The 22,926-nt window shown below is 44.3% G+C and overlaps 1 protein-coding gene across 3 annotated transcripts in view; it reads left to right on the top strand.

The window, feature by feature from the left end:
• Positions 1-22,543, top strand: part of LOC119653249 (transcription factor cwo) — a 161,076-nt gene extending 138,533 nt beyond the window's left edge. For 2 of the 3 annotated variants that reach the window (XM_038057855.1, XM_038057856.1), the window contains exons 2-4: positions 13,619-13,742; positions 20,295-20,616; positions 20,677-22,543. In XM_038057855.1, the coding sequence (XP_037913783.1) occupies positions 13,619-13,742; positions 20,295-20,616; positions 20,677-21,587 (1,357 nt within the window). In that variant the 3' untranslated portion in view covers positions 21,588-22,543. The remainder of the gene's footprint in view (positions 1-13,618; positions 13,743-20,294; positions 20,617-20,676) is intronic. The other variant, XM_038057857.1, reaches the window with a different exon arrangement.
• The last annotated feature ends 383 nt before the right edge of the window (positions 22,544-22,926 follow it).

Genomic DNA, 22,926 nt, shown 5'->3' on the forward strand with positions numbered 1-22,926 from the left:
AAAATTTCATTTTATCACGTTGAGTTCGCACAGTTCCCGCCCAGAGATCTTATTATTGTATCTTTTATATCGCGAAGAAGTAAAGATACTGAATGTGGCGCAAATAGCATTGGGGAAAAAATGTTGGCGCAGTGTTTATTCGAAGCTGGGAAATAAGCAAAGCAACAACACAACCATCAGCAACTGAACATGTGAACTTAATTTTAGAATTTTGATGAGAACGTGTTTTAAACTCGTGTGTTGCCAAACCATAAATCCGATATATATATATATTTTTGAACCTTTGACGGATAAAAAAAAAACAAAACATTAATTAATTAAAAATAAGATAAATATTTTTGGGTGCGCGAAAAGTGATCTTCTACATATATTTAAATGGGATGCAATAAATTTTCGCTGACTTTGATGGAATAAATGAATAAATCCGACACATTAAGGGCCCTAAGCCTACCTCGTAGAAAGCGAGGAAATGGAATCAGATCTGTGTTATCACGAAAATGCTAGTGGAAAATATTTTTTTTTTTTTTGTGCGTACACGGAGGTGGAAAATCTTAGAAAGACACGTCTGCCGCAGCTCCGCCGCCCGAACGGCGGAACAACAGCGGGCGCGTGTGGGATTCACACCCACTAAAAACCACCCCCGGTCTCTCCAGCCCCCGCCCCGCGGGACCACCATTGAGGTATTACTTCGCGGGGTAGGTTTGCCCTTAGGCACTTATCCTTCTCCTATTTGCAGCTTTCCTCCGTCTTTGTTCTTTCAGCAACTCCTCCTGCATTTGGATGATTGCGGAGCTAACCGCAAGCCACTTCTCCTCGGACTCCAGCATCTCAGTAACCAAGCTCTCCGGGGTCCCGCTCCTGCCCAGCACCAGGTTTAAGCTCCTTCTCTCCATCGCAAATCGTGGGCAGTGAAACATCACATGCTCTGGATCCTCCGGTATGCCATCGCATCTGGGACAGTTCGGAAAATCATCCAACTCAAAGCGGTGCAGATACTGCCTGTAGCAACCACCGTGTCCCGTGAGGAACTGGGTAATGTGGTAGTTGGTATCCCCATGTTTTCGCTCAAGCCACACCCTAATGTTGGGAATGAGCCTGTGCGTCCACCGACCTTTCGCAGACTCGTCCCATCTGCGTTGCCAGAGATCAAGCGACTCTGACCTTGCCGCATTTCTACGCTGTGCATGCCCCTCCATATGTCTTGCATTGTACAGGACACTCATTTCTTTGGCCAGAATGTTAACCGGGATCATGCCTGCCACCACCAATACTGCCACATCTGATGTGGTTCTAAAAGCACTGCAAACCCTCAAAGCCATCCGCCGGTAAACCGAGTTCACCTGCTTCCGTCTCTGAGAGTTTGCAAGCGCCTCTGCCCACACAGGCGACGAGTAGAGCAGGATGGAGCGCACCACTCCGGCTAGCACCAACCTCCGGCAATGTTTCGGCCCACCAATATTTGGCAACATTTTTGCAAGTGCCGTGGTGACACTGGCTGTCTTTTGGCATGCATACTCTAGGTGCTCCCTAAAACTCAATTTAGTGTCAATTATTACCCCCAGGTATTTGATAGCCGGCTTTGATACGACCGTATGTCCACCGACCTCCACTTTTACAGTATCATTTTTCCTGCGTTTCGTTATCAAGACCGCTTCCGTTTTCGCGTCCGCCAAGGTCAGCCCGGCCTTTTCTAGCCAGGACTTTACCGCTCTCACTGTTTCCGTTGCGTAAACCTCCACATCTTCTGGGTGTTTTGCTGCAACAACCACAGCTAGGTCATCAGCAAAGCCGACAATCGTAGTCCCCTCTGGGACGGGAAGAGCAAGCACCCCATTATACATGATATTCCACAACAGGGGACCAAGTACCGATCCCTGTGGTACCCCGGCTGTGACAATGTACTCTTTGGGGCCCTCATCCGTCCCGTACCAGAGAGTCCTCTCTGAGAGGTAGTTTTCCACCAAATTCGCTAAGTATCCGGGGACACCTATGTCAGCCAAGGCCCCTTTAATTCTATTCCAGTTGACCGAGTTGAATGCGTTTTTGACATTCAACGCCACCACGGCACAGCAGCCGTCAAAAATCAGTGCACCTTTTGCCAGGTTTACCACCATGCCAATTGCGTCCACCGTAGAGTGGGCGCGTCGGAAACCAAACTGGCGTTCCGACAAACCATTGCTGGCTTCGACGATGGGCAGGAGTCTGTTGTAGATGACTCTCTCCATCATCTTCCCCATTGTATCCAACAGGCAGATAGGACGATACGACGCTGGGTTTCCAGGTTGCTTGCCAGGCTTTTTCTTCGCTTTTTCCACTGGGCAGGGAATATTCCTTCTTTTAGGCACGCCTCGAAGATGTTGGCGAAAAGGTCGGGCCTAGTCTTCACTACCAGTTTCAAAGCTCGGTTGGGGATGCCATCCAAACCTGGGGCCTTGTTGTCACCGAACCTACCACATATTTCCCGCAGCTCCTCCACAGTTACAGGCGGTATTATGCCGTCATTTGGCTGGACAAAAACTTGCCTTCCCCTATTTTCGTGGTGAGGGAACAGAGTGGTAACAATCTGTTTCAGGAGGCGCGGACAGGTCACCTGGGGTGATTTCCGCAGCCTTTTCATCACCACTCTGTAAGCCTCGCCCCAAGGGTTTATGTCGGCATGGTCGCACATCTGTTTGAAGCAGTTCTTTTTGCTCCTCCGAATGGCTTCCTTTCGGCGGCCACGCAATTGCTTGTGTGCCTCCTCTCGACCGTCGCCACCGGGTTTTCCCCTGAGCCTCTGGCAAAGCCTCCTTGCCCGAAAACATGCGGCTCGCAAACTTGCGATTTCATTGTTCCACCAGTAGTTGGGTTGCCTACTGGGGAGCAATCGCCTTCTGGGCATAGTAGCATCGCATATTTCCGTCTCCCATCGAGTGATCTGGGTGGCTTTCTCTCCAGCCGTACCATTCAGGGATATGTCAGATTTGAGCACCGCGGAAAACGTGTCCCCCTCGAACGCTTTCACTGTCCAGCCAAGCATACCACCCGGCATTTTGCGAAAACTCTTTTTCGAGCTCGATCCGCCCTTGATCTCTATGCAGATTGCCTGGTGGTCACTGTGAGTATAGTCCTCACTGACATGCCAAGCGATTCTACTGGCTAAAGTGGCACTCACGTATGTCAGGTCCACTATAGACCCCAGGCCCCTTCCCCGGAAAGTGTACGAAGACCCAATATTCGCCAGTGCCACGTCCAGCTCGGCGAATGCTTCGAGGAGAACACGTCCCCTGACATTAGTTATCCGGCTGCCCCATTCAAGAGTCCACACATTGAAATCGCCTCCTATTATGATCGGCCAACGTCTTCTTGCATCCAAAACAAGAGCAGCAAGCATCCGCTCATATTCGACGAGTGTAGCGCTGGGTGGAGCATAGCAGCTGTAGATGTGGATGCCCTTCACCTTCGCTCTGATGAAGCCCTCCTCCGGGTGCTCCATTATTTCCTGGAAGGCTTGTTCTCCACAAGTCCACAGCGCTGCTTGGCCCGTTTGGTCTTGGACCCAAACGCTACCACCGCGGTTTCGGTATGGTTCACTTAGTATGGCCACATCCATGTTTTTCTCGCGGGTGGTTTGCGCGAGTATATCCTGCGCCGCCTCGCAGTGGTTGAGGTTCATTTGTATCAACCTCATCTGCGATTTGTGCTAAGGGCTCTCCTGTATTCCGGGCACCTGCTGCTGCCTGCAATGTGCCGATGGTCCACACCCTCCTTTCCTTTGCACAGTAGACAATTTGGGTCAGTTCCGCAGTCCTTGCTGATGTGGCCTTCCACTCCGCATCTCCTGCATTGCTTTGACCTGTCATTTGGGTTAGTGCATGACTTCGCAATGTGACCAAAGCCAAGGCATCTAAAGCACCGTTTTAACGCCACCTGTTCCCTAAGGCGACACATAACCCAGCCTATTCTCACTCTCCCTGTTTCTGACAGTTTGAATGCGTTCTCCACTGGTAGGCTAACGATGGCGGTTTGTGTTCCCCCATAGGCTTTCCTTAGCGTTTTCACCGCTGACTCTTGTAGTCCGGCAAGATCGAACTGTTTCTCCAACGCTTCGTGAACCTCCTCCTTCGTCGAGATTTCATCTATATCTTTGCAGATTATAGTGATCTCCGGCCTGCTAGCTCTTATGTCGGCTTCCTGCCCTAAAGTCTTCCCGATTTGGCTTAAGAATTTGTCCGCGGTTACATCCTTGGATTTCTTAAGTTCCAACATAAGATCTCCCTTCTGCGACCGTCTAATACGGCTGACGTTGTCTCCCAAATTGGTGAGTTCGGGGTCTGCCTTCACTTTCCTGAGAATGTCGGCGTATGACCCTTCGCCTCGTTTGGAAATGAAAATCACCTCCGGTCTAATCTTCCTCCGATAATTTCTTTTCCGCGGTTCTACCTTCCTCCAAGCTTCCGCATCCGCCTTTGAAGGTTCGATCCCTTTTCTCGAGGTAACCACTGCAGTATTTTCCCTGGTAGCTTCAGACGTACTTTTCATGAACTCCGCCTTTTTGGGAGTTGAGTCCTTTTTTCTTTTCGGGGTTTGCTGGCCTGTTGAGTCATTCAGCTTCTCGCGCAGCCTCTTCCCCGGTTTCTCCCCTTTTGTGTTTTGAACCGGCGTTACTTGAGTTGCCTGGTTCACTTTTCCAATCGGCGACTTCCCTACTCGTTCATCCTGGGCCTTGCCGTACGTCAAACGGATGCCTCTTATCATGGCCCTTATATTTTGGTGAATGTTCCTGCGCTCCTTTATAAACTCACACAGCTCCATGATCTTTTTACCGAGGGTAGTAAAGGCAACTCCAGACTGATCATTGCCCAAAACATCGCTCGGGTGAATCGGCGTCAGCGATTCTTCCTCATCGAAGACTCCCGCTATACGCTTCCCACTAGGGGTAGCAATCGTGGGGGCTTGTGCCCGTGTGGGAGGGGATCTGCCTAAAATCGAGCTCCTTCTGAACGGATCCATCACTGGAGCCAGTTCAAGTTCCTCCCGTACGCTTGTAACATTAGATGCCACAGTAGCCAAGGTTGCCACTACTGAGGCACTGCGGTCGTTGGATATCGACGGCCGGGAGCCCGCTTGCTCACTCCCAAAAACCGCCGGCACTGGGTTTCCGAAGCCCTGCACCGTAACTTCATTCTTCTTCTGCTCCATGTTTGGTTTTATTTCTGGGTATCCTTCCCATAGCCAATTTTTATCCACGGGTGGGCGTTTACTTCCCACCTACCCGGCCTGCGCATAAACATGCCCATACACGCACATCTCCGGATGCGTGCATGTGCATGGCCATGACACATTCGCCGAACATTCCCTTATTCGCACGAAGGGACGCGCCTGATGGGAGATTTGGCAACTCCACACAGGCTAGTGGAAAATATAGAATTGCGCAGAACTCCAATGACTCCAACTCATGGCATACATATACGGGATCTGACCAAAAGAGCCAGGACTTTCTCAATAACTCTTTATTACAAATATTTACAATTGCTCTAATTTATTGCCTTCAAAATACTCCCATTGGAAGCAAATGCACTTCTCCCACCGGTGTTTCCACTGTTCCATGCCTCTAGAACTGGATGCTGTTCAGCTGTTCCAGCATTTCTCCTTGATCTCTTCTATTGTCTGAAATCGCTGCCCTTTCATTGGGTACTTGAGTTTTGAGAACAGCCAGAAGTCACATGGAGCTAAGTCTGGAGAATAGGGGGATGAGGAAGCCTTGCCATGGTGGAAAACCACTCTCCTGTTACTCAAGAATCTTTTGGCGTAAAGTTCTCAGGGTTTCGAGGTATCGATAATGATTGATTACCTCACCTTGTGGGAAGAATTCATGATGGATGACACCCTTCGAATCGAAGAAAACGGTGAGCATCACTTTAACGGTTGACCTAACTTGCCGGGCTTTTTTTGGTCTTGGTGAATTGTTTGACTTTCACTGGTACGACTGCACCTTGGTTTCCACATCGTAGCCGCAAGCCCAAGCCTCGTCACATGTTATGATGGTTTTCAAGAAGTTTCCATTAGCATTGACCATTTCCAAGAGCTCCTGACAAACCTTCAAGCGAAGCGCTTTTTGATCCTCTGCCATCACTCGTAGAGTGAACTTGGCTGCAACTCTTCTCATCTCCAACTTTTGGATCGAATCTCCTGACATGACCGAAATCAATTGAGGTTGAGGACTTTCCTGAGCGAGGGTTATCTTCCGTTGATGCTTTGCCTTCACTGAACCGTTTCAAACACTCGTGATACCGTGGGCGACTTATCAGTTCATCACCAAAAGTTTGCTGCAGCAATTGAAGTTTCCGCAAACACGTTGCTCAACCGTCAAGTCCATGACAAAAAACGCGCAACAAAAAGGACTTCACTAAAACAGCTGAACAATCAAACAAAGTTTGGAGGAGGTTAGAGCATATTCGTTTTGAGAATGATGGGGTCCTAAGTCCGCATCAACTTAATGCAGGACCGGACCAAATGGGGAGCAACTTACTCCCTCTTTCCTGGTCCACGGACCCCTCGCTTAGGGCTTGCACCCAAACTTTTAAAAAAAGTCAAGCGACGACGGCTTTACGGTTTCTTACCAGGGCAGAGGCAAATCGTCAGACGCTGCCTCACCTCTGCCCTGGGAGCAGCATGTTCTGCACTCAACACCTGCGAACCGCTTCGGTCACGCTGCTCCCAGGGCAGAGGTGAGGCAGCGTCTGACGATTTGCCTCTGCCCTGGTAAGAAACCGTAAAGCCGTCGTCGCTTGACTTTTTTTAGGTTAGAGCAACAAAACAAAATGGAGATTATTCCCGGAAGTTCCCGCTAAAAAATGAGCACCGAACCAGCTGTCAACGTTAACGTGAAAAGTCCTGGAACTTCTTGATCAAACCTTTCACTAAGTGATTACCTTCAACAAACAAACTGTATCCCATTCAAATGCAACAACTCTTTAAAAATGCAAGTACCAAATGGTATTTAAGGACAAGCTGGACTATAAGCAGTTCTGACAAAAAAGGCACTGAGGAAGAGAACAACTGGTCCTCGAAATATTGGTATATGAGAAATAAAAAACTCACTATTCGACATTAAGAAATAAAATTTGTCCTTTTATCATTGTAAAATAAGAACGAAAAATGACACAGAGCATATAACCGGTGTCCGATCCAAGCCTGCCTTAATACGGAACTCCAGACACCCCGGGTCTACCAGTTAGATATCCCTAAAAGCTATCTGACGTCCTGACCTACGCCATCGCTCCATCTCAGGCAGGGTCTGCCTCAGCTTCTTTTTCCACCATAGATATTGCCCTTATATACTTGCTGGCCTGGATCATTCTTATCTATACGGTGACCCACCCACCGCAACCTGTTGAGCCGAATTTTATCCACAACTAGATGGTCGTGGTATCGCTCATAGATTTGGTGGTTATGTAGGCTACGGAATCGTCCATCCTTATGAAGAGGGCCAAAAATTCTTTTGAAAATTCTCCTCTCGAACGCGGCCAAGAGTTCGCAGTTCTTTTTGCTAAGAACTCAGGCCTCAGGTTATCGGTTGTGATGTTCGACCCTGGATCATTTGTTGATGCTTCATCTCTAGGACATCTGTTAGCTGCCCTTATAGGTGCTACGGAGGACTGTGCTGTGAATGGCTTCAGTATTCACTCTCACCTGATTGTAAAAGGGGATTGAAGGTGGCGTTGTAATTCGAGCCCGGACACTATGCGGACGAGATAGTGATCCGAGTCTATATTGTCCCCCTTATATGTTCTTAAATTCATCAAGGCTGAGAGGTGGCGGCGTTCGATCAGGATGTGGTCAATTTGGTTGAAAGTGGTCCTATCTGGAGAGGCCCACGTATATTTGTGAATTGCTTTCCGCGCAAACCAGGTACAACAACCATTACGTGCGATACTGCTAACTGAATAATTCGCAGTCCGTTATCATTGGTATTCCTATGTAAGCCTTGGGAGCCAACATATCGCCTGAATACGGCCCCTGCCCCTATTTGACTGTTGAAATCTCAAAGTATTATTTTAATACCATACTTGGGACAGGCTTCGAAGGTCCGCTCAACTGCCTCGTAGAAGGTATTCTTCTCCGACTCCCTGCTGCTTCGGCCAGGTTTTCTTATAGATTACACTTTTATTGGTATCCTCTTTGGGGTGTTCTGTGGAACGTAACTGCGTAGCTACGGCACTCTGACATTGTAGCACAGTTTTCCTCAGTATGTTTTTAATGCTACACACATCTACGAGTGCGTGGTCGCAATCTATTTCTTCGGTTCTCTGATCCTTTCCTCCTCCTTTATGAAAGATGTGGGACTCAATTTTTAAGATGCCGTATCCAGTACGCATTTTTACCTCTTTTCCTTTTACCTTCTTCTTCCATTCCTCGAACAGGGATAGTGCTTCCCTCACACGGATGCTCGATAAAAAGGACTTTTAGGTCGAAGAGATCATCTTTTCATCTTTTTGTATTCCTCTTACCTTCACAGCCCCTTTTTAACCTCTTGGCTGTTCTTGACAGATCTGTTTCTAGGCCAAACCTTTGAATCTCATTTACGAACCACATTGCCGAAACCGAATAGCACGCATTGTCCGCTTGAATGTTAACTACAAACCCCTCGAACCCTATCTCAATATCCATACTGAAGCAGTAGAAAAGAGACTAACAGATACCCCATGGTACCCGGCATTAATTCGCGTATGATAAGGTCGCGGCTTTCTGCTAAAGAAAAGCTTATCTACATGCTGGTGTTCTATGCTCCACTGATTGAGGAACATGAGGATAGCACTTCCCATTGGCGTGAGGAACTACTTCTAGAGAACACATTATTATCAGGAGGTGCAAATTTAGAAACTGAAGAATATTGGAAAGACTGCCTCAAAGCTAGGAGGCGTTCTCGTCATAGAAGAAACCGATTTGAATTCAAAGAATTACATGTGTAATACACAAACGCGAGGAAAAGTATTACATTTCAGGTGGTTGTGTGCCGAAGCCGACTCTGATCCATGGAACATCGCATACAGGACGGTGATGTCACCACTAAAGGCAATGGCCGACTACTTTTCCGAAGTTGTTGCAGAATATAGTAAACATTCTTTTCCTAGAAGATGTGAACTATACTAGCTTGCCTGCAGTACATGTAACCCTTGATAAAGTTCCTTTAATGGTGGATGAAGAATTTGTAGATATCACAAAGAAACTCGCTGAAAATGAAATCCTGGGACTGGATAGAATCCCGAATATCGCTCTGAAAGTTGCAATTCGCACAGCACCAGGTATGTCTAATCAAACTTTTCATCATCATCATCAACCGCGCAACAACCAGTATTCGGTCTATGTCTGCCTTAATAAGGAACTCCAGACATTCCGGTTTTGCGCCGAAATCCACCAAATCGATATCCCTAAAAGCCCTAAAAGTTGTCTGGCGTCCTGGCCTGCACTATCGCTCCATCTCAGGCACCAAACTTGTACTGCCTAAAAATGAAGGATTTCCCGAGAAATAGAAGCTATAAAAGTTGATCTTTATTTCGAAGTGTGGTAAACCTTTGGCTACATCTCTCCTCATATAGGTGTTCGTCCGATATGTCAATGTTGGCAAACTTTTTGAACGCATAATACACACTAAACTGCTTCCTATTGCAGAAAAGGAAGCAGAACAAATGATTCGTAAGACTGCAATAGATTCAGGCAAATTCAGCTTAGATGTAAAGGATGCGTTAAACCCTGCAAAACGGAAAAAAACGAATCAAGGTCCTGGTCAAACTAGTACATGTCCAAGGGTGAATATTTTACTGCGATTCAAATGATAGACTGAAAATATTCCCAACAAGGGGATATGCCACAGGACTCCGTTCTAAGTCCTTTAGTAATAATAATTATGTATAATGAGTATTGGCGCTAAATCTCCCAAACAGAGTGTCAAGCGATGGCTTCGCGGATGATACTGAGATGGCAATAGTAGCAAAACGCCTGCATTGTGGAGTTCACGCTGAAGACAACGAAGGGTTGGAACCAGGTCGAAAAGGTGTTGTAAGCTAAAACAGGAAGAATTGAGAAAAATCAAACAGAGAGAGAACCACAACGAGCCCTAGCTAAGGACTGATCCAGCTCCGCGAAGCGATGCCTTAAAGTAGTCCCGCGGAGAGAGTGGAAAGAGAACGAGGAAACTCACATAACAGCATGTGCAGGAGTCAGCGGTAGGTTTTGAAACCTTCGCCCTTCCAACGATGAAAAAACAACTAGTTCGAGGACTATCATCGATCGTACCATTCTATGCTTAACATAGACAGTTTTTAAGGTTTTGTGTAAACACAAAACCTTATTAAAATCGGTTTACTGTCTGTCTGTCTGTCCGTCTGTCTGTCTGTCCGTCACACGCATTTTTCTCGGAGACGGTTTTAGCGATTGACACCAAATTTGGTACAAAAGTGAGAACTGTGAACACTCACGCATACAGTGAGTTACATCCTCTTACGTTGAATTTAGGGGGGGGGGGGGGGTCCCCATTCTTGCAAAAGAGGGGTGTAAATGTTTTTCATCAAATATAGTCATGTGGGCTATCAAATTAAAGGTCTCGGTTAGTACTTTTCAAAGCCGTTTAGAATATGTAATAGATTTCTGTAATATTGTTGTTTGGTTTTGTTTGTCCCCTGGAGCCCGGCAGGCTAACAGTCCAAACAGGACCTGATGCTACCCACGCAGTACATCAACAGGTATGATGGCAGGCGCTTAACCTATGTTGCCAGAAGCACACTATCGTTTACGGCCAGGAAAAGGCCAAAAGCAAATTTATTAAGTTCGATTCTTTTTAAGGTTTTGCGTAAACACAAAACCTTGTGTAAACACAAAACCTTATTAAAATCGGTTTACTGTCTGTCTGTCCGTCTGTCTGTCTGTCTGTCCGTCATACGCATTTTTCTCGCAGACGGTTATAGCGATTGACACCAAATTTGGTAAAAAGTTGGGAACTGTGAACGCTCACACATACAGTGAGTTACATCCTTGTACGTTGAATTTAAGGGGGGGTCCCCGTACATGCAAAACAGGGGTGTAAAATTTTTTTTCATCAAATATAATCATGTGGGGTTTAAAATTAAAGGTCTCAGTTAGTACTTTCCGAAGCCGGTCTTAGTTTTGACATTTGTTGGAAAGGTGGGGAGTGCGGGGGGTTGAAAGTGATCATTTCTTTAAGGGGGCCATTCTCAGAAACTATCCAACCCAAAAATCTGAAAAAAATCAGGAGGCTGCCACTATATGGTGCCTGGGCTCCGAAATACCTTCCATACTGATATCTGTTCAAATAAAGTTAATAATAGTATATTACTATAATTTTTAGTAATTCGCTGCAAAACCCCCTTAAGTTCATCCTAGCACCACGAGAGCATGATCTTACCAAGTTTGGTGGAAATCTCACTATTGCTAACAAAGTTATAATACATCAAAGTTGTTGCTTCTTTGAAAATTGAAGACTATGAATGTCAATATCACCGGAAAGTGGATACTCTCACATAATATATGGATATATTACATGCGACGTACTAAGAAATACACAAAACCTTTCCTACCTGAAGCGTCTAGCTTCCGGTTTCCCGAATGGTTTAATAGTAGTTTGTGCTTCAGAGTTGTCGCTTTCTAGTCCTCGCCCGCGTGTGCTAGAAACAAACGTTTCCCGATGGCATCGCTAAACGGTATCCTTTCAGTCACTTCGTCTTTGACGTGCTGCTCTCATCCCCCTTAAAAAGCCGTCCAGTGTCAGTCCAGTCTGATTTTGCTTGCCTAGATACAACTATCAAACCCAATAAGTTCAAGCACGTCCTTAAAGGCACACTCTGCAACTCCAATAATCTCTCATTGTAAAAGTTGTAAATTCAATACTTGTAACTATCTCTAGATGTACTAATTTGAGTTTCCTCAGCCCCACCACGCGGCAAGTCGAAAATTGCGCAATGATCATAAGACACCCCAATAAGATACACAGATAGTCACGGGTTATTTGGAAAATAAAGCTCCAATCATCGAATAATAAGACGATTGAATTCTGAAAAGCTTCACACTTAGACTTCCCTTGTTTACCGTTCTATTTAAAACGTCCATCTGCTTATCGCTCTTCTATAAATTTCCAATAAAAAGATTGCATTCCGGTCTGAGTAGAATTATTCTACAAAACAAATCTATAGGTTGCATCCTGTTATGTGAGAATACGAGCACATATGATCACTTATATGAATTTCCAGTCTATAATATCACAGATACTTGTATTTTGTTAATTTTTTTTCTTTTATATTTTATTTATTCAAGTTTTTAAGTTCACGCTACACATATATGTATTTTATATTCTAGTCTACATTACCCACCCTCGTCATTGGCATGATCAGAAAAAAAGCCATTTTTGTCGCGGCTTGATATTATTTTTGGCACCAGTTCAACAGTAAACAAAATCAAATTGTGAAAATTACTCACGTTTTTCTCATTTTTTTTTCTTTATTTGTTTATTCTATTTTATTTTCACTAGAGTTTTGGGGGATTTGTAGTTTTTTGCAGAAGTAGTTGAACTTGTTGTTAATGCCAGTATTTGCTCTAGTTTATGTTGGACTTATGTTTTGTGCAATTAGATATTTCTGAAGAAAGTTGAATAGCAAATAATGTAGGCAATATATGCCAAGTAGGGGGGGGGGGGACAACCATTCCCTTTACTTCATCAAAATCTTTTCTCCAGAACCCTAAGAAACCAAGTCTACAAATTCATCCTTCTTCCCCTCTCTCCCTCCTGGCCAGCGAATTAAACCTGAAATCTTTAAAAATTCTGTTATGACCATCCCCAGCTTGAAATTAAAGTATTTCAGTCGAGACTCAGATATAATTTTATTTAATCGTTCTGTATTATCGCAGTTAATTGTGGTATTTATTTTCACATTTTAATTCCTGCGTTATCACAATCTTGGCTGATGTCGGACTTCATGAATTACATGTGTCAAGCCCCAAATATTTACCTAATCCCAAAAAGCTTTTGATGTTTCAAGAAGAAGAATCTCTAAGCAGCGATCATAGCATCGAATTCGCATTTAGAATTGTACATTTTGCGTCGTTTTCGAAAACACAAATTGGAATCGAATGTTTTATTATCTGCAGGGAAAAGTATAACAAAAAACTAAAAACATCCCTTTGAAAACCAACATTTTTCTTTGATCTCCCGAGCCAATAGTTCATAGTTCATCTTCTTCTTCACATATTTCTGTATAGTGTTGCTGTTATGACAGCATCTTCATATGGTGCGAAGAGACCTCTATTGTTGGAGAGGAAGTATCAAAAATTGTGTGTACAAGTTATTTAAAATTTAAATTTGAAAATATTTACTTTTTTCCGCCAAAGTTAAAAAAATTTAAATAGAATTCAATGATTCATCTGAAAATAATAATATTTACGGAAACATTTAAGCAAATCTCTCTCCTTAGACCTGCAACAGCTAGAACCATTTACATCTTCCTGCATTCCTGTCTTCTGCAATTTTCCAACCCCACCATATTATTTATAAACTTAAATTTCATTGATTGAAAACACCATAAACCAAGTGAGTCATACTATTCTCGTTTTCTTTTTTTAATTGCAGTGATGCAGCTGTAGCGGGTTTTCCATATTGTGGAGAATCTGGTCTAAATTTTTCAACATCAGCAGCCGCTTACAGTGAGGATGACGCAGAATATGCACCAGGGAGACGAAATAAGACGTCCAGGGTAAGCTGAGTGCTGATTTATTTTTGCGTCATATATCGTACAATTATACTTATTACTTATTGCGGATAGTGTTTTGGAATGGTGTAAGCGGTTGCAGCTCATTAATTTGAGGATTTTGTGAGATCTGAAGGTATAGGCCGCATATTTGTGTACGAGTTCAGTTGTTGTTACAGACAAACTTGAGGTTTCTAGAAGTGTTTGTTTCATCGAAATTTAGCTTCATTATCAAAGTGCACTACGCATGCGGCTCTTTGGAAGACTGAAGAAAGTCCAGCTGACGACATTCACTTCAATTTACCAAGACGGTCCTCTCTAAAGGCTGAAGGTCCTGGAGATTTAATCAAAGTACCTTCCGTGGGGTCAAGACAGATATCTTTTTTAACGGCTGAAGGTTCTGGGGATTTAACATGAGGACCTGGCGTGTAGGCATAACCCCACGGTCCTCTTCGAACACGGATTGATTTGAAGACCACAATCAGAGCCCTGCCATGGCTGGCAGAGCGGTACTGGTTTATACTAAGTGCAGGCTCAGCTTTCATACCAGTGAATGTGAAGTTTATCTAATACCTCCGCTGCAACTAAAGGTTATTGCGATTGAGTTGTACAGCGCACTTCCACGCTTAAGCCCACGAGCAGCCCTGCCCATGTGGGCGCAACCACCATGAAGGGGGCCAATGGCAAACAACCTGACCGAGAGGATATCCACCAAGAATCAGAGGCCCATCCTGGTTCTCATGGTACCAGATAACTTCCAGAGAGGCTTCGTGGCAAGAGCCACTATAGATACAGATCTGATTGCCTCGAGTACTTCCGGCCCACTCCCCAACGTCTTTCTAAGGGCTCGTTTCTATGGTTTTACGTGGTTACCTGCCCCGGGAACTTAATCCCACGGTTTTCTCAAGACACGGATTGATTTTGTGACCACGATCAGAGCCCCGTTGTGATGCGAACTCTTGGCCGCGTTCGAGAGAAGAATACTCCGAAGAATTTTTGGCCCCTTACATGAGGATGAACGAATCCGTAGCCTACACAATGACGAAATCTATGAGCGATACCATGAGCGTCCGGTTGTGGATAAAATCCGGCTCAATAGGTTACGTTGGGCGGGTCACTTAATCCGTATGGATGAAGATGATCCCACCCGGAAAGTCTACAAGGGAATATCTATGGTAGAAAAAGAAGACAAGGCAGACCCTGCCTAAGATGGAGCGATGGCGTGGGTCAGGACGCCAGACAGCGTTTAGGGATATCGAATTGGTGGACCTCGGCGCAAAACCGGGATGTCTGGAGTTCCTTATTAAGGCAGGCCTAGACCGGATACCGGTTGTTGCGCCGTTGATGATGATGATCATCAGAGCCCCGTTGTGACAAGCTACAACGATGCCAGTCTATACCGTGACCATGACTCAGCATTCATACTGGTGAATCAAGACCTACCTAAACCTCTACCGAACTATGGAGTATGGGACCCGTGTTGAAACGCAACACCACGTTTGAGGCCCGAAGGTCTCTGTTTGCTTGAACGCAATCACCTTCACCATGAAACTCCCACTAGGAGATCAATTGCAACAACAGAGCTGAACCCACATGCAACAGAAATTCTCCCGAAATATGTGAATTCAGGGACTATCTCGATTCCCATGGTACCAGTATACCCCTGGTAAGGTTTCATGACCTATTGCCACTTCAGATGAGCCCCCGTGCACAGTCAGGTCTATCGCCCTAATTAGGCCTTTGAAGCATTCGCCTACTGCATCACGGCCGGCAAATCAATGTGAAACAGCTTCTCCCGGTGCCACCACTGTGGAGGTTCTCCTCGACCACTTAGTTTTGGTTCGGCCGACATGGTTGCCGTCCCGTCTTCCTCACCACCACCTCTGAGCACCGGCTTTCTAAGGGTTGGAATATTTGATTTAGATCCATAGGCACGACGGTTACTCACTTTTTCACGCTTTGCAGTTTACTAAAATGTCTGTCGAAGGTGCCGATAGTTTGACAATTTGGACGAACCTCAGCTTCATATAATATCTTTTCCAAAAGATACAAGGATGTGATAGTCTTCATACGAGAAGGATTTTTAGTTTGGGAGAAAAACAAAAGTCACAGAAGTTGACACTTAGACAACCACAGACATGCCGTGTGAGGTAAAAAATTCTTATTAATTATGAGAATTTTCGGGGAAATTTTGGCAAACACCACTCGCAAGCCTAAATCTTCAGCTACAATTTGAAGCACAGTCAAAGCCTCTTCTTCAATTTTAACTGATCATTCGTCATCCTTATTAGGGGCCTCATAAGAACCCTTATAAACTTCACATTACTGTTGGTTTTTGAATTTGAAGGCAGTTCCCTGAATGAGATTCATCATCCGCTAGTTTTCAACCATCCAAAAATGTTTTATACCAACGTGTGCTCTTAATAAGGAATGCACCTCTTACATCTGTTTTAACACTTCAAAGGTCACACTTGCAGATTTACCAAGTTCAACACATAAACTGTAATTTTATTGGCAGAAAGCTACTCCAAATTCCTATGCGTTATCGCTACTGCTCCATCCTCTACCCCATGGCATAACCCCCAACGAAATTGTCACCCTTTCTCAATGTGAGACCTACCCACTGCCACTTCCGCCTTCTGATCAACATATTCACGGGCATCTGTTTTGTTAGTATTTATCTTTAGAGCGACTCTGTTTACTTCTTCTAAATTCGGAGCCATTTGATCAAGGCCCGTAGCTTGGTGAGCCAGATGTCATCAGCGTATTTAACATGTTTTAGGCAAGATATCATGGTCCTTTGAAGCCCTCCACGTTCTCTGGGCAAGGCAGTATTAAGCGCTAATGACGAAAGAGCTGGTCAAAGTTGATTACAAATGGGAATGTCGACCTGAAGAATTCGGCTAGGTCCGAGTGATCCGTCAAGTTCGATCAAGAACAACTGATTCGCAGAAGACGGTTTCGTGCGTATGGTGCGGCAGAGAAGGCATAACCCACTACAAACTGTACCATCGGAACCAACAGCGAAAAAAGGAATCCAGCATAAACTTCATCGGCATCATAGGGTCATCCTACAATATGATACTGCCCGTAACCCCACCGCAAACAAGTCCAAGAAATCAATTAAAGCCCTTGACTGTGTGCTTCCTCATCCTCCCGACCCATCGCCATTCAATTTTCATCTCTTTTATTTCCAACTATGACGTTGAACTGTGGGCTTTTTTGCGGAGGTAGGGCAGGTGAATGCATTTACGCTTAGAGTGTTGGAATCCCACTACGGCACGCCGTCGGACTACCAACTAAACACCTCCCCATCGCCAAAAAGCTAGCCTGGAACCATTTGTCACATTACTTCGGGCTAGCCCCCCTTGGGGAGCCTTCAAATCAGGGAGGGAAGCAGAGAAAGGGAATTGTTAGTTCTACGGACCTCTTGTTATCTGGCCCCTTCACCGATCGAGCTCTATCTTCTTTGCAACGAGAAAAACTTGAACGTAATAGGCAACACAGCTTTATTTCTCAGCGCCCCTCAGCATCTCACGACAATGTTGTCTGAAGAGAGATCCCCTGTTAAGTTGTTGACGAATCCCATTCCACTCCATTGTAGAACACGCAGTCAGTAGATCGTGCCTTCCCAATCTCTTGTAGGTAAGACTGAAAACCTCCATGCCCACTTAGGAGCTGGATAAGGAAATAGTCACTCACCATGCTTTCGATTTAGCCATGCGCCTAAGTTGCCAATGAGTCATCCAGTCCTTCTTGGCTCTTCTTCCTTGCGCTTGTATATGGCTTTTGCGCTCCTCAGCAAGAAGTTCAACGTGAATCACTCTGATTAGATGTACGTTACCGGTCAGTTGGAGCCCAACTGACCTTATGGCAGGTGTAGAAGCTGCAGAAAATCACAAACCACTCACCATTGTCATTACAGTCCCCAAGATCATATTCCAGTAAAGCATGTTAGAATGTTATCAGAAGTAACCTTAACGTTCAGATCACTCATCACGCTATTAAGATGTTCTTTATTCTGGACAGAAATCTGGTTCCCTAGATATGAAAGCGAGCCTTATAGATGCAGTCAGCAATACACTGACACAGAATTCACTCTCATATCCAGCAGGCTTTCCAGAGTACAATTAGATAGTACTGTCGGTCTGAGAGGATAGCTTCCCAAATTCCACCACCTCACCTTGTATTCTACTGGCTATACTGCCAAAAGCATTTCCGGAGCAAATACTTATCGTGATGCAGATGCGCGAGAGATGAAGTAAGGAGCCGGAAGTAAGGCCCAGAAGCAGAAAGTGGAGGAGCGCGAGGGGAAGGTGCTACCACTTTTTTTGGCTGCAATGTCAACGTTCACCATGAGATCTGGCGAAGGAGCGATCGTAATTTTAGGGAACACGCCAACATTTGTGACCAGCACTAGGGAAGAGACACTAGATATACAAAATTCTAGAGAAAACTCCAATGAACCGATGGTCAAAAATTAGAGGGTATTCTGTGTGATGATTGATTGATGTCGAACCGGACCAAATGGGGAGCAACTTACTTCCTCTTTTTTTTGGTCCACAGACCCCTCGTTTGGGCTTAGCAACCCAAGCTTCAAAAATAAAAAGCGAACATGGCTTCATGATTTCGTACCAGGGCAGAGGCAACTCGTCAGACGCTCGTCAGACATCTGCGAACCGCTTCGGTCACGCTGCTACCAGGGCTACATCTGACGAGTTGCCTCTGCCCTGGTACGAAACCGTGAAGTTGTCTTCACGTTTTACAATTGGGGGATTTTGGTTGAGCTTTCTATGGCGGATTACAGACTCGACATTGTGCGTAACTCGGAAATAGAAAGAATAGTTATGAATCCCAGGAAAGAGAATAGCGTGATTTCTTATTTTATATAGAGTTATTGGCTACAAGTACAGGCGATTTGTACCGACTTCACAAGGCCGACCCGCTTGAAATCCTTCTAGATATACCGCAGAATTCGACGAAGAAAACAGGATGGAGTTTTGGACAGTGGTAAAAGACGGTATTGAATTTTGACGGAAGATACGAAGACTAGCAAATTAGTGATAAGTAGTTTCAGTAATCGGTAAGGGAATCCTCAGAAACAACTTTATTTCCTTTTGCCTTTCCCCTACCCCCATTATAGTACACATTCAAAAGGGGGATCTTCTATTACAATGGACGATAGATGCCTAGGGGGGGAGGGGACTCCAAAGGGGTTTCATTGATATCTAAGGTAGAAGAAGCATCGGATGAGAACAATGTGATCCATCGTGCAACGTCTTCTCCTCACATTCTTGGGCCTGGCTAGCAATGCTCTCTCTTGGATGACCAGAGGCAATGTAGATGGTCGTTATTTAGACTACAGTGACTCTTCCGTCCACTCCTCTTAAAGTATACTGGGGTCATCTATGCATAGTGAAGTATAAACGGCATCCTCCAGGCTGATGGAATAGGAAAGCGCTGAACAGTCTGGATGACACGCTCAAAGTCCTCCTCCTCTGAGTTCCCAGTCATACGGACATAAATGGGAATGAGCGGACTAACGAGCTTGCGTTGTCAGCGTTCAATGGTAACTGTCAGGAGCGGAATCTACTCTCACTACTTAGCAGCCGTTAACAAGTTAAGGGGGGGTTTGGCCCGGGGTAAACCAAGATTCAAGATTCAAGAGCTTTTGGTGCAGACGCCTTCCAATGCGTACAAGATTGCACAGGACACTGGCCTCTAAAATACCACGCCGCCAGACCCGGCATACCCTATAACTCTCATCCCTGAAGTTGCAGAGAGGAGGGAGAAACTCTCAAGCACTTCTTTCGCGATTGCCCAGCCCTAGCTAGAGTCAGGCCACGAAGATTAGGTAAACCATTCATTGAGGACCTCATAAATATCTCAAGTTGCAAGGTGGGAAAGCTACTATCCTTCGTGATTGGTATGGGTTAGGTCTGAAGTTCTAAGCCGGCTGAATCTTGTCCTCCTTGCTCTTACCACAACAGTCATGGTCTTAGAAATTTTTGGCATCAAGAAAACGCACTACAGAGGTAATTGGGCTTCTCGAAGTGGCCGCTGTTACCGACCTAATCATAGCAAGATAAATTTCACTACCCGTGCGGCAGGCATCATTCTTGTTAGAGATAAACTTTGACCATAAACCGCATCCCAGGTCCAAATACCGGGCATTGTCATGGATGTTTTTAATTGCCAAAAGAAGACAGGTTAATGCAGTGCGCCTAATAAGGTCCTGAGCTCTGAAACTACGGCTCCCTCAATATTTCATAAAATTTGAAAGGATTTAGTTATCAATCGATCCCACGTTGGGCGCCATAATTTAAAACAGCAGAAACTGTTGGAAATCGTCCTTGTCATGATGGTGATGGTCGAGTTTTACAGCATCAGATACAGTAGAAACCTCCACCTCAATAAATGCTGGACCTACACTCACTGTTCGCAATAATATGCCATTTCAAAGTACTTAGGTATACGAGTAACATCCTTAGTCAAGTTTACGTCCTGAATTGAGAAAAGATAGAAATTTTCATAGTTTTTTCATCATTCTCTTTCCAGCAAGATCCTCTATCGCATCGAATCATTGAGAAACGAAGGCGAGATCGAATGAACTCATGCCTGGCTGACCTATCACGTTTGATACCACCCCAATACCAAAGGAAAGGACGAGGCCGAATAGAAAAGACAGAAATCATTGAGATGGCCATCAGACACCTAAAACATCTACAAAACGAATGTGTTCATAAGGAGATCGAATACAAAATGGGTTATACAGATTGCATGAAGGAGACCGCTAAATTTCTGTATGACACTCAGATGCAGGATTTATGCTATCAACTTCTAGCCCACCTGCAGGAACACTGTGATGAGATAATGAAGAGTAAGTTCAAATGGAAGCTATAAGGGGGACACGTTAACTAATTGGTAATGATCTTTTCAGATGAATGCTATAAAACCAGATGCAATGTCGATTCCATCAGTGCATCAAGTGGCAGTCCGCCAGCACATAACTACCATCCACCGACGTCTCTGGCGCAGCTTCGTGACATGATTCCTTCAGATGTAGAGCACAGCAACAGTAACGACCACAATGATGTCAAGGATTTGAGTTTTCGTAGTCAACCACATCAAGCTCCGGTCATAACATCAACGGCTCCACCCTCCGTTCATCATGAGTCAAGCAATCACGATTTCGAGTCATCTCGCGAGCCAATATGCCACCAAGAGAATGGTATCGTGACTCCACCTCCACTTCAGCAGAACAGCATCCTTCGAACGGGTCGAACAAGGAACATTTCAGAGTCTTCGCATGAGGTTGAACACAACAACAACTACAAATACAAGAATCACATCAAGCAGCGATTCAATCAGGATAGTCACCTGCACGATGAGTCAACAGGCGAGCATAGCATAGGAGGATCCAATATGGCAGAGGCAAACTCAAGTGTTGACCACCCGAAGACCACGCTGGACCAGACAGTAGGCTGCAAGAAGCGTAAGATTAGTGGATGCGAACCCACCGAGAATGGAGCGTATGACGAGAAAGCTTTGACCAATGGAGACATTAAATCCGAGTCACCGGTGCATCATACGAAGCCCGCGTTGAATGGCACTCGCCACTTCACAGTTCCCATCTTTGCGCTACATGGCCAGGGTACCTACTATGTTCCGCTGAACATCGACTACGATGCCTTGCTCCCCTATCTGCATGGTGTTGATTTGCTCGACAAGAACTACTGTTCCGTATCAGCTCTGCATCCAATCAATATAAGTGTTAACTTCTCACCAAGCCATCCACGATCGCAGAGTTTTGCCCGACCGAAACTGGAAGCCATTGCCAATGGTTGGTAGGTCGGCCATTCGGCAAAGCAACATCTACCTCTAAGTTTTAGTTTTCAAATTTCTGAACAGTTCAATGGGAACTGATCACCTTTACCACCACTGACAAGGGTTGATTCGTCCAGGATCAAACGCTTGACTATTTCCATAAAAACAAAGCCAGAATTAGGTGTTTTTTTATAATTTCTCCTTTCTTTTCTTTCTTTTGTCTTTGTCATGGCTCATTTTGCGAAAGTGCTGATGAGAGTATTTTTGTAACTCTTTTTTCGTAAATATTTTGTTTTTTTTTTTAATTATTTCGCTACTGACTTCACATCCATAGTAGGACATTTTTTTAATTCTAGAGACTTTTAGAGAATTTTTGCAAGGGGTGTTCATTTCAAGCCTCACACGGCAGGGCCCTTTCCATCAGTTGAACATTTTCTGGGTATCCTGAATGCCAATCACAATTTCTTTATATTTATCCAATTTTTTATGCATGTACGAGATTTTAAATGACAAAAGATAGTTGCAACCAATATTTTATTGTATTTATACGTTTTTGTTCTCATTCGAGGAAATTTGATTGAAAACTGATGGAAAATGGAAGGGTTTCACCGTGGTTTTTTCTTTTCGTCTTAATTTTATAAACAATCAAAAATAAGAGTGATTTATATTGATGTTCGTTAAGTGAAAAGTAAAGTGTAAAGTTTAAGAGAATTATACAAAACAAAATACATAGGAGAGGATACGAGTAAAAAACAAATGAATGAAACTAATACCATTTTGCAATTGATTCCTAGTCAAAAACTACAAAAACTATTACAAATGTAAATAAACTAAAGTAAAATATACTGTTTGTACCTAAGGTATTTTTCAAGATGATATATATAAAGCTAAATATATAGATAAAGCATTAAGGAAGAAAGAGATGAGATATATTTGTTAAAAATATTAAGAAAGAAATAAAAAATAAAATATGTTTTAAATGAAAACACCCGGTCTTTCTTTGATCCTGCGAAAAGCTCTCCTTTCGCAATGTCATCCAAACCCAAATAGTAACTAATTTTCAATTCAAATCACGCGGCAAACCACACATAAAAAAAGTATCCGAAGTTGACAGCATTGTGACAGACATCTGTGACAATTCCATATCAAAGCATTCATTACCTTTTTGTCCTAAAGTGAATTCAGCGATTTTTGCAATGTCTAATTATAAAAGCCAAGAAGTTGGATTAAATTTTTGTCTGCGGAATAAAATTTCGGATTCAGGATGATGTAGGAAACCTTCGGCAACCATACTTTTGTCAGAAACGAAAGTTTTCAAGTGGTATAAACAGTTCAAAGAAGATCTCCACCGATGAACAAAATA

This window comes from Hermetia illucens, chromosome 3 (assembly GCF_905115235.1).
Source record: "Hermetia illucens chromosome 3, iHerIll2.2.curated.20191125, whole genome shotgun sequence".
NCBI lineage: Eukaryota > Metazoa > Arthropoda > Insecta > Diptera > Stratiomyidae > Hermetia > Hermetia illucens.